This window comes from Microtus ochrogaster, chromosome 24 (assembly GCF_000317375.1).
Source record: "Microtus ochrogaster isolate Prairie Vole_2 chromosome 24, MicOch1.0, whole genome shotgun sequence".
Classification (NCBI taxonomy): Eukaryota; Metazoa; Chordata; class Mammalia; order Rodentia; family Cricetidae; genus Microtus; species Microtus ochrogaster.
Window position 1 is genome coordinate 33,134,402 of NC_022024.1, and position 11,660 is coordinate 33,146,061.

General features: G+C 39.6%; 2 protein-coding genes across 2 annotated transcripts in view; one reads left to right on the top strand and one right to left on the bottom strand.

Annotated features, from left to right (window-relative positions):
• Window positions 1-6,469, top strand: part of Parpbp (PARP1 binding protein) — a 39,568-nt gene extending 33,099 nt beyond the window's left edge. Inside the window, exons 8-11 of the mRNA XM_013350315.1 lie at window positions 975-1,153; window positions 2,403-2,484; window positions 5,458-5,590; window positions 5,977-6,469. Coding sequence (XP_013205769.1) covers window positions 975-1,153; window positions 2,403-2,484; window positions 5,458-5,590; window positions 5,977-6,299 — 717 coding nt within the window. The 3' untranslated portion in view covers window positions 6,300-6,469. The remainder of the gene's footprint in view (window positions 1-974; window positions 1,154-2,402; window positions 2,485-5,457; window positions 5,591-5,976) is intronic.
• On the bottom strand, window positions 6,463-7,797 carry Pmch (pro-melanin concentrating hormone). The gene is made up of 3 exons (XM_005358210.1): window positions 7,467-7,797; window positions 6,936-7,134; window positions 6,463-6,693 (listed from the first exon to the last, which is right to left on the bottom strand). Exons 1-3 carry the CDS (start codon window positions 7,716-7,718, stop codon window positions 6,644-6,646), a joined length of 501 nt encoding a protein of 166 aa, XP_005358267.1. The 5' UTR covers window positions 7,719-7,797; the 3' UTR covers window positions 6,463-6,643.
• Between the last annotated feature and the right edge of the window lie 3,863 nt (window positions 7,798-11,660).

The window sequence follows — 11,660 nt, forward strand, 5'->3', positions numbered from 1 at the left end:
TGAGCTGTCCTAGCCCCTGGTCTCCGCTGCTCCTTCCTCTCTGAGCTGTCCTAGCCCCTGGTCTCCAGCTCCTTCCTCTCTGAGCTGTCCTAGGCCCTGGTCTCCAGCTCCTTCCTCTCTGTGAGCTGTCCTAGCCCCTGGTCTCCGCAGCTCCTTCCTCTGTGAGCTGTCCTAGCCCCTGGTCTCCAGCTCCTTCCTCTCTGTGACTCCTCTTAGCTCCATTCTCTCCACAGCTTTCTCACCATGATGAGTTGGGTGTTTCTACCACACTGTGCGTGTGTGTACTGGAAATATCACTGCACTCTGTAACGTAACTTTTTGCTGACTTATTTGTCTTATCAAGCAGGCCATGATTTCTCTGAAGGTAGTGCTTTTCACCTTAGAAGCCTTAGATTCTTAAAATAATGCTTAGAACATAGGGTAATCATGAATTTTCATTTGATTAAGCCTTTTGTTTTGCATTTTTGAGATAGGGTCTAATTATAAGCAGGCTGATCTTAAACTCATGTAACTGAAACTAGTCTCACACTCATGTCTTGCCACCCCGCATCCCTGTGCTGGGGAAATAGGCGTGCACCACATCTGACTCTTGATCAGATCCTAAGTTCATGGAGGTTTGCTTTGGATTGCCAGAGCCCTGCCCTTTTGTACAAGAGAAAAAACACAGATATTAAGAGATAAGTCATGGGGTTGTGGCTAACTAGATAGCGATCAGATTTTTCTGTCTTATAAGCCTAATGTTATTCACATCAGAAACAAGTGTCGTCCTTTGATGATATTCTTATATGTCTGGAAATTGGTAAAATTGATTATAGTGTGGTTTAAAGGAGAAATGTCTAGATAGCTTATATCTATAGCTGATTTTCTGTGATTTCAAGCAATAAAGAAAGAAAAATGACATTTGAAATGGAAATTCATGACTGATTCACCTAGATGAGGTGATTATTATAATTTAAAATTAATTTTTGTTCTAGCCAAAATCTTTTGCCATAAACCATGACACTGCATACTGCGGCAGAGATGCTGTGAAAATTTTGCTGGTTCTTTTGGATGAAGACGCGGCCAGTGCTCCAACCAGAAACAGAGCAGAACTTTTATATAACGACGAGAGCGCAGTGCCACATAGCGGGGCTTCTTTTCTCACGCTCTTCAGGTGTGTGGTGTGGCAGCTGTATGTGTGTGTGTGTGTGTGTGTGTGTGTGTGTGTGTGTGTGTGTATGCACACATACCTTGCTGATTATCAGGAATTTCTACCTATGATCGGAGACTTGGAAGCAGCTGGACAATATGGAAAAAGCAAACAAAAAATAAAGGAAAACTGGACATTTCACTGTAGCACAGTTATATTTATAATGTAGCACTTAGGAGTGTGGCAGGTGATTTGGGTTCTCAGTGTTTTGCTGTAAAAATACTTGTTTTGGTATACGTCAAGAACCTTGTTAAACTGCAGTCCTTCAAGCGGTTCCTTTAATAGTGTCCGCGCTGTCAAAGTGGAGAATTGAGACTTAAGAGAGATGTCATGATATTCCCGAGAGAGCTCAGCTAACAAGTAGGCAAGGTTTCCTCTCCCAGCCTTGAAGTCTTTCTTTGTGGACCACTGTTCTGCACACCGTATTCATAGCAGAATCAGCATCTGCTGGGTCCTTGTGCGTCGCGAAGGAAAGGATTTGCTAGGTGCATGTTGGAGTTGTACACAGACCTTGATACTGCCTTGCTCTTGCTGCAGCAGCTGTAATAAATACCATCCGTAGACTGCTACCGTTGCTGTTAACCCACAGAGACCTAGTGTGAGGTGAGAAGCGGCAGATGCGGCATAGATGGGCTCTGTTAAGAACTCTGACAGTGTTGTTTTCCCTAGATGACCTTTCTGTAGTGTGCGTACGTAGTGGTCGCTCTGTTGTCCCTTTCCTACCAGGTGTTTGTCCTACGGTCACCTGGAATCTTTATCACGATTACAGCTTGTTTTTTTTCCTTGTAGATGTTTATGGGAGTAGAGAGAACACTAATTTAAATCTGGTTTATGAGTGTCATAGTTCATTTATTTTAGTTACTACCAAAAGATGTCTTAGACTGGGTGATTTATAAATAAATTCATTTCTTATAGTTCTGGAGCCTAAAAATTTAAGATCACAGTGTCAGCAGATTGACTGCTGTTTGTAGGCAGAGGCCTGCCTGTTCCTCATGAGTTACACCTGCTCATGCTTCTTACTGTGGTAGAAAATTTGAAAGGACAGCAGTGGCCAAACAGGGTCTCAAGCTCTTGTATAAGGACACTAGCCTGAACACCTTCTAAAGGCCTTCCCTCTTAATATTGTTTCATTGGCAATTAAATAGCAATATAATTTTGAAAGGACAGAAACATTCAAGCTCTATTAATTCGTGTCTTTTTTTTTCTTATATAGGTCTCCCACACAAGTAGATAATACATCAATTAAACCCCTCAGAGAGCGAATCCGTAAGTCAGTACAAGCAGAAAAAGTTAAGGTATAATAAAGTTTAATCATAAAATAGTAAATATTGTTTTATTTTGGAAGAAATAAATATACAAACCTGGGTCGGATATTGTAAATATGCAATTCATGTAACACACTAAGAAGGAAATGAAAAATAAGCCATGAAATGACAGTTGGTATAGAAAAACATTGTTTTCACATAATCTTGACCTATTTGTAGCTTTTTAATTTACTGGAGTAAATGGAAGAAAGGCATACGCAGTCACAAACGCTACGGCATTGTCCATGGCTCGAGTGAGAGGAAAAGTAAGGAAGCTGTAGGATAGAAACCCAATAAATAGTAGTTTATTTTTAAAGATTTTTTTTTTTTATAGGAAGAGAGTAAAGAAACTTGATATGTCACTTCACAAATAGAAAACTGTCTGAGCTGGGTGTCCTGGGCATCTCCATGATCCCGGCAGCCTTACACCCTGGTGTCTAAGGCAAGGAGGATCTTAAGTTCTCGGCCAGCCTGGGTGCATGGTCTGGGTGCATGGTGAGATCATGTCTTAAACATGCATACAGACAGAAAACCCCTCAATGTAGTCTGCTCCCTGCTATTTTACATACAACCATTCCAAGATCAGATAGAACTCTTATGCTTTTTGTATTTTGATATGTATTTCGTGGTTAATCATTTTTTTTTCCTCACCTGTACCTGGCCTTCTTGCTGTAAGAACATGCTACCTTGTAACTGTAGTGTTCTGAGTTGGATCTGTCACCGAGGGCTTTGGAAGTTCTCTCTGTGGTGCCTGAAGAGGGCCTCTAGCGGGAGACATGGCCACACTGGTTCTCAACTGCATGGAATGGGAATCAAAAGCTTTGCTTAGATTGTGTATTCACAGTAAATGAAGTAATTTTATAAGAAAATTTCTGTTCTTGCTACACATGAAATTGAGAAAGGCATACTATCCTAAACAGCATAGTTACTGTCTTTTTATTGGTGTTTCCTATAGGTGATGCTCTAATGGGGACAGGTGACATGTAGGTGCCACCACCCTCTGACCTACATCGTCTTGCCATACTTTTTGTCTCAGGAAGGGCATCAGAGAGTGTCACTATGTGGCCCAGGCTGGATGGAACGCTATACTACCTCAGTCTACAGAATACTAATTAGAAGCGTACACCATTGCATTTACTCCTCGTTATAACTTTATAAACACGTTTCTAAGTCTTTGTGAGCAGTAGAAAGAGTTGCCGGAAATCTTGAGTGACAGGAAGACTTGTGGTGAGCTGATACAGCAGAAGTTGTGTTCCCAGGGACCACAGGTGCCCAGTGAGGAGGGAGTCTCGCCAAGGTCAGCTCCCGGGGACCGCGGGTGCCCAGTGAGGAGGGAGTCTTGCCATGGTCAGCTCCCGGGGACCGCGGGTGCCCAGTGAGGAGGGAGTCTCGCCACGGTCAGCTCCCGGGGACCGCGGGTGCCCAGTGAGGAGGGAGTCTCGCCACGGTCAGCTCCCAGGGACCACAGGTGCCCAGTGAGGGGGGGGCTTGTCACTCTTTTCTAGTTTCTGTCAAAAATAGCTTTCCAGCCGTGTGCATTTTTACACCTTTGTTTTTTTTTCCAGCTTCTCACTTCTTTGTGATGAACAGGCTGTAGTTGTCTAGTTCTTCAGTGAAAAATATGGAACAAAATTTTTCTAATATGGGAATGGCTTTCATTAGTTTTAAAGATAATTTATTGCTCAAAATGAAATTGGCTTTTATGAAGCAGCTGGACAGGTGGCCATTCCCGTATCTTTTTCAAGCTACGGTCAGTGATTTTATTGCCGTCACCTTTGCAAACATCTGAGTGAATTAGAACACTAGTCCCTGGTTATATGGCATAAAATATAATTACTAAATATAATATATAATTACATTTTAATCAGTAACTACTCTTAGTAATATCCAGCATAATGTAACTATAATTTGAAGTGTTAAAAGGCTGTGAAGTGACCCCTAATGGCTTGGGGAATTCTCCGCATCATCGTCAATGGTTATGGACTAAGTGCGGTTGATGATGTATCCGCATTTTATGTATAGACCAGACAGGAATACTGGAGTGTGCTCCTGCTCCTGGGGTAGCTCAGCAGTCTCACTGCAGAATGCACTTCCAGACTGCGTGTTTTCCCGTCCTAGTTCACAGACTGACTTTCCTCTTCCTTCCCCGCCTCGCCCTCCAGTGTCTCCGTGCGTCTGTAACCCAGGCTGACCTTCAGCTTCCGGGCCTCCTGCTTTAGTCAGTTAGAGTTAGGGCTACTGCTGGACATCGCCACGCCCTCTCATTATCAACTTTATCTGTCTGATAACTTTTCTTCATTTACGAGAAAGTCAGGCTTTCATTTCTTATCTCTGAGGTTAAATGCAAGTGTATAATGTGAAATTTTCACCATTAAAAGTCTTTGTTAAGTCTTTCTAGAATGATACAGTTAAAAACTCTTTCTGGTTTCCCCAAATATTTGTTTTAACTAAGAAATAATGTCTTCCCATGTTGTTTGTGCTCCCCTTGCTTAACAGTTGCTATTTCCGTCTCTTTTAACATCTCCATTCCCATTTTTGCCTTAGTATTTCTCCTCCCACCAAGGTCTTTAATCGCATGTGCTACTTTTCTTTTGGATTTTTTTTTAAATACAATATAGAACTCCCATTTTTTATGGTTGTGTGTTATTCAGTTATCATAACATTCACTCCAAAGCCGCCCAAAGGAATGTATTACAAGACCTCTAGAATATAAAATTGAATTTTATAACTGTTATAAAATATAAAACATATGGATAAAGCTAGATATTGCTAACAAGCACTAAGAGACTAGCCGTAGTAACAAGTGAGTTCCAAAACTGTAACAAATCTAGATAGAAGTTCCCAGTGAGTGCTGTTATTTGTAAGAACCGCCTTTATAGTATGTGTCAGTTACTAGGGAGCATGTCTATAACCAAATGGAAAATAAGACAAAATATAATTGCATTTTTTTCTTTGTGTTACCAGATGAGACAGACCTTAATTAGATCACAGTTTGCTTGTACTTATAAAGATGACTGCACGATGGGCAAGAATAAATGGAGCGGTAATTTATCATCAGAGCCATCTCATGCTCTGCGCTTGGAAAATGATGTTTCTGGTAATTAACCTTGTTTGAATAATTAGCCAACCAATTATTTTCACAAATACTAGGAAATGTAAAGACTTGTTTTTAAGGCCTGTATTTGTTTAAGAAATTGAATCTAAGTACAGATTTATGGATAGGAATAGGATATGATTTAGCCTAGCTAACTGGATTTAAAAAATAATTCATAGTATTTACCTGTTGTATTTTTACATAGATATTCATTGTTTGGGGTGAGATGTGGCATAGTAAAAAGACAATATAGTTATTTCTTGACATTTGATTGGGTGGGATTATTATACATGTCTTTAGATGCTCTAGCCATTTTAATGATTATTTTATATGTCTCGTGATTTGTAATACTAAGTATTATATGATTCCTTTCCCCTTGTCATTTTAAGGTGCCCTTTCTTCTGTTGGAAGAATTGAAACAAGTTCTGAAAGTGTGCATCAGGACAGAAGTAAAGATGACAAAAAACCTAGAAAACCTACAGAAAATAAAATACCCAAAAGGAAGCAGGTGGATCTAGACAGCGACAGTGTCCCCTGTGATAATGGAAATGAACCGTACCAACATAAACTTGTTAAGTTCCCGAAAGTACCCAGTGACTCACACAGTAAGGCTGGCGGCAAACCAGCCCACGGAGCAAAAGGCAGTAGGTGCACTGCCAAGGTCAAACTGATTCCTGGCCAGACCAAGTTAACTCAGTTTTTTAGGCTATGATTTTGTCATCTGTGTGCTTTAGATTTGTGTACAGAAGACCATTCACCAAAGCTGTGAGCTAACTTTTAAATATCATGATGTAAATTCCGATGCTTTATTATTTTGATAGATGTATGAGGGGCGCACATGTTAACCGCTGTCCAAAAATACCAGCACGTCAGGATTATGCAGGAATTCCATAAAGTTTAATGCACAAGTCAAAGCATATCATGTAGGTCATTACGTCTTAACTATTTCTAAACAGACATTTAGGATAATGCACAGGTCATATCAACACTAAGGGCTTTTCTCTCCCCTTGCAATGAATTGCGTTCTTCTGGAAGGACGGCGTGGACCAGCAGGACTCAGACTTGCCAGCAGGGCCGGTAGACTCTCCCCAGCATACACCTGAGCACTGAGAGGAAACAAATGACAGCGCAGTTACCACACAGAAGAAAGGAAAGTTGAGGAGCTGTTTTAATAAATTCGGAATAAATCAAACCACAATTATGATTTTTAGGAATTTCCCATTTTGACAGGGTCACCTGAACCCGTGTTCCTACTACACTTTGATATGGTCAGATCCAAGTCAGTTAAGCTCAGACCGCTTTTTGTAGAATTAAAATGTAGGAATTGAAGTTTTAAAAAGCTACTCACTGTCAAAATCTCTCCTTCCTATGGGAAATTTAGCTGAGTTTTCTTCATCCCCAATTTCTCTCTTTTCTTGTGTTGACTCGGAATTCTGAACTCCATTCTCAGCTGGAAAAGCTACTGATCCTTTCAGAGCAAGATAAGGTTTTATAGCCAGATTCAGTGGCAGACCATGACTTAGGAGATTCTGTTTGGAGCCTGGGTTCTGTAAAGAGAAGGTTGGTTTGTGTGCCAGCTGTCGTCTTGAGCACAGACAAGCTAAAGTACCGTTGCCCAGCATGCCTGCGGGTCAGTTCTAAGGTGCTCTACACTGTTTTTCACTCCTAAAATATCCTCGATACAAGAAACACAGTTTTTGATAAGATGGGGAGGTACCTGGTATGTGTGAAATGGTACTAGTTATCTGAACGCATACTGTGACTCTGTCGGCAGTATTCCCATTTATAAAATTAAAACACCAAGTTTACTTCTAGGTGATTTATGATATAAAAGTCATTTTCCTTCCTATGGTAATAAAATCAGACTGCATGGACTTACCTTTGAATTCTTGTTCTCATCGTCGCTCACGAAGCCGCTGTCGTCATTTTTATATTGTTCCAGAGAGGGAGCCACAAGCGACCTTTCTGCGGCGGCGTCTTCCCTCTGGAAGGCTTTTCCCATCCTAAATGTATTAAATACCACGTCGTCTTCTAAATTTCTTATGGACTTGGAAGCTGAAAGTAAAATACCTTGAGAAAACAGAGACACAGTCAGCATTAATATGTAGGAAGAGAGACTCATTTTTGCCATCCTTAGTTTGATGCTTGCATAAAGCGAAGCAAGAATGTGTAAAATGAAAAATTTCGCGCTCTGACAGTGGCTGATTCCCTGCCTTTATATGTTTTCTGCTTGAATAGAAAACACTTGAAGGACTTATCTTTTCATCATTTGGAAGTGACTCATTGCGGAGGGCCTAGCCTTTTGTAAAGCTGCTAATGCCTCATTGCTTGGGTTTTAGTGCCCTGTTGTTTATTTTGTGTGTGAATTTTCTCAGAATCTGATTAAGGCCTTTGATAGACTGCTTTCTGTTGAGTAGATTATAGGCTCTCGAAAGTGGGTTGTTATTAAGGAAGACCACAGGACACCAGGCTCTTGTAATAAGACTGTTTCCTTCTTTGTGGTTTCCGATTAAGCTATTAAAACACAAGTTACTTCATTCACGGATGATAAGGATAAAGTTTTATGCTCTTTTAATCCTTCTTAAATAGAAGTTATCTCCAGAAAAGAGTTTTATTTTATAAATACTTGATATGATCTTTTGTGATCTAAAGTACATACACTTGTCGGTATTAACAAAATAAACAAACCCAAAACCTCTTCACTTCATCCGAAACTCATCTGTCTGGTGTTTCATCTCAGTTCTAAGAGGACAATAAATATTTAGTAACTAAACGATAAAAAGTCTGTGAAAAAATATTGATGGCTTCCATAGAGATTAATTTTAGAAGTTTTATGCTTTTGCTTTGTTTCTTATTTATTGAGACTGGGTCTTGCATTGTAGCCCTGGCTAGATTTAAATCTATGGCAATCCTCCTGCCTCACCCTACCAAAGTCTGGGATTGCAGGTAGGTACTAGGCTACCACAGTGAGCTTAGAAATTGTTTCTTTTAATCCCACGCTTCAGACTTAATTTGTAAGATTTTAGGACATTCTCATGCAAGTCTGTGTGTGTGCGTGTGCGTGTAGTCTCTAGGCCATAGTATATGTCTGTGTTGGGTTTTAGAACCTGTTGCCCCGTGTTTGGCCCTGACAGTACTTGAGTATCTCCTTATGCTTTGGGGCTTTTCTCTTAGCTGTTGTTCTATGTGTCCTTTCTCCTCCTTCTGAGCTTTGAACCTGGGGTTGCATGTGCTGGCCACATGCTCTGTCACTGAGCGGTATCTCTAACCCTTCTAGTTTTCGTTCTTTAGGTGGTGTGGCCCTGTTTGCCAGCGGGGCCTTGAACTCACTGTGGAGTCGAGGCAGGCCTTGAATTGTCAATCCTTCTTAGCATTCAGAGCTGCTAGAAGGGCTGCCCGACTTTGCTGTCTTTTGCTGATTGATTATGAGCACCCTGTGTACACTATTCTGGACATTATTTGTTAGATATGCATGTTGGAAATATGTTTCTTGGTTTGGGTCTTGTTATTTCAACTTCTTTGTGGTGTGTTTCGGTGACCTCGACTGCTTAATATTAATATGTAAATTTTTTCTTCATGTTTACTTATTCTTAATATGTGCTTTCTCAAGACATTTTTTCTAACTCTGAGATTATTAATGTATTTCCATATATTGTATTTTTAAACTTAAATATTTTTATTTTCACATTTGTCATTTATTAATTAATCCTAAATTATTGCAAATGGTAGTGTATTTAGGCTTTTGAGTTTCTGGTGTCTACATGTTTCCTGGGCCGTTATGCATCCTCTTCCTGTTGATCTGCGGCTTACCTGTGCCAGTGTGCCAGGCTCCCTGGAACGTGTGGGTCCTTTTCTGAAGTCTTCACTCTGCTGTCACATCGACAGACTTATCAATTTTTATTTTAATGTTGAAGTGGGTGAAGCCTCCCAGCCATTTCATCTGCTGTTGACTTTTGTGAAGCAGCTCCTTGGCTATTCTTGGACAATTCTTAGTTCTGAAGCACATGGATTTCTTATAGACTTTTTATGAAGACATACTAGCCCAAACCTCCAGCTAGTGTTGAAAGGGAGGACACAGACATCTGCATAGTAATCATTTTACAGAGCATAGTGACGCTTTGCTTTTGAGCACGACCAAGGTCTCTTGTGGACTGTCGAAAGGGTAGGAGATTCCCTTCTGTTTTTGCTTTACTGACATTTTTTTATCAGAAACTGCTGGTTTTTATTGAATGCTTAGTACTCTGTGTATTTTGGAAATGATCGTATAATTTTTTTTTCGTCTTTAGTGGGCTAATAGATTTTCTCTAGTACTAAAATTTTCATGTGCTGGAAAACAAATTTTTAATTATATTCAACCTAGAAATATTTCATTTGGTTATTTTAAGTTTATTATCATGAATGAGATCTATAAGTTCTCTTTAATACTGAATTTGTCTGGGTTTGACATTAGATTGTAATAATTTCATAAAATGTAAGAAGGGAAAGTCTTTTCTTTTCCTTTACTGTACACTATTTGGGTGTGGTTTTCCCATAGTGGAATTTAAAATCATTTTTGTTCTGAAAAGCTAGAAAGAGGTATTCAACCTCTCTGTTCTTTGTTTTAAGAATTTATTGTCTATGATGTGTGCAAAGTATATTTTATCACATAAACGTAGTTAATGTTCAGTCACCCGGGGCTATTAAAATTATAATAGGTAAGTGTTTTCTGGGTGTTATATAAACAAAAATCTCTCCTCTCTTAGAGAGTGCTTATCTGTTTTTTGCTGCTGGTTTATTTGCTTTTAATCTTAATGCTGTAACCTGTGGCCTGCTTTGTTTTCCAGACCTAAAACCTGCTTGGAGGTGTGTGCATGATCCATAGAAGTGATTATTAATACTAACCTTTTCTTCTGAGCTGCTGTTGGAGTATGATAAGTATTTATAATTATGTATTTTGTTTTAAGTTTCCACTGGCTGAATTGTTTTGGCTAGGTTTCCTCTAAGATTCGAGCCAAATCCAAACCATTCTGACAGTTTAAAAAATTAGTTAGTGTTTTCCTTTATTTTGCTTAAACTGTTTTAGCCTCTGAGCAATATGAGGCTTTCTCATAGCCATTTAATGACAGAGATAGCTTCCAGTTTTTAATGATAACTCTTTCCACATCAGCTGCTCTGATGTGCAGTGGAGCATGGCAGATTTCTGTTTTATTGATGCTGAAAATTTAGTTCCCCAAGCAGTAGGAAGCAACTTAGAAGAAGAAAAAAACTATTGCCAGATGGAATTGTGTGGTTCAGGGAACCTGGGTAAGTACTAGGTTTATATCGAGCGCAGCTTCATTTTCTGAAGGACTACTATGAATGCTGTCTTTGTAAATCATTTTATTATTAATCTTCCTTCCAGTTAGCATACTATTGCTATGTGACGAGAGTAAATTTGCCGAGAATCTTGTCAGGTAGGCACCGGTTTACTAAGAATGAAGAATTTCTTGCTGATTAAATTTCTCAGTGTAAGCACCAAGGTTGTTTCAGAACTTTCGTGTGTAGAAAAACAGTGCTTTAGGAAAAATTCTTCCTTGTTGAAACTTGATTCAGTAAAAATAAGTAAATATAAAAATAATTACTGTGGATGTTCAAATACACAGAGAAACATTAAACTCCTAAAAGTTGTTCATCCCAGAAGAAATCCACACACAGGTCTACTGCGAACGGAGTCTTGAAATGTAACACATCTGTACCAAGAGGACCCACATCTGAGTCAGCCCAGGATGCTTTAGGCTGATGGGTGCTTCTCTTGGGAGCCCTCTATTGGGTCTGCCTAGAATTCTGGCCAAGGCCTTAGAATTCACCAGCCGGTTTAATTTGAAAAGACATTTTTGTTTGTTTGCAGTTGTTTCTGTACAAAACACTCAGTTGTTGTCTTTGCTGCAGATGCAGTGAATAGCATGGATATTTCCACCTAGGTTGTATCCCTTGGTTCTTTCTGCCTTTTCCGTATGGGATGTTGCCTTTTGTTAACTGAGTTGTAAGAGTTAATTATGAGTATATTGTTTTGTGTGTGTGTGTGTGTGTGTGTGTGTGTGTGTGTGTGTGTGTG

What these genes read in the sequence shown, in the direction of transcription:
- Pmch (XM_005358210.1), bottom strand. Translation starts at nt 7,718, where the DNA reads ATGGCAAAAATGAGTCTCTCTTCCTACATATTAATGCTGACTGTGTCT. An exon ending in ATGAGAACAAGAATTCAAAG is followed by an intron (nt 7,135 to 7,466) that starts GTAAGTCCATGC and finishes TTCTCTTTACAG; the next exon opens with AACCCAGGCTCCAAACAGAA. An exon ending in AGGAAGGAGAGATTTTGACA is followed by an intron (nt 6,694 to 6,935) that starts GTGAGTAGCTTT and finishes GTTTCCTCTCAG; the next exon opens with TGCTCAGGTGTATGCTGGGG.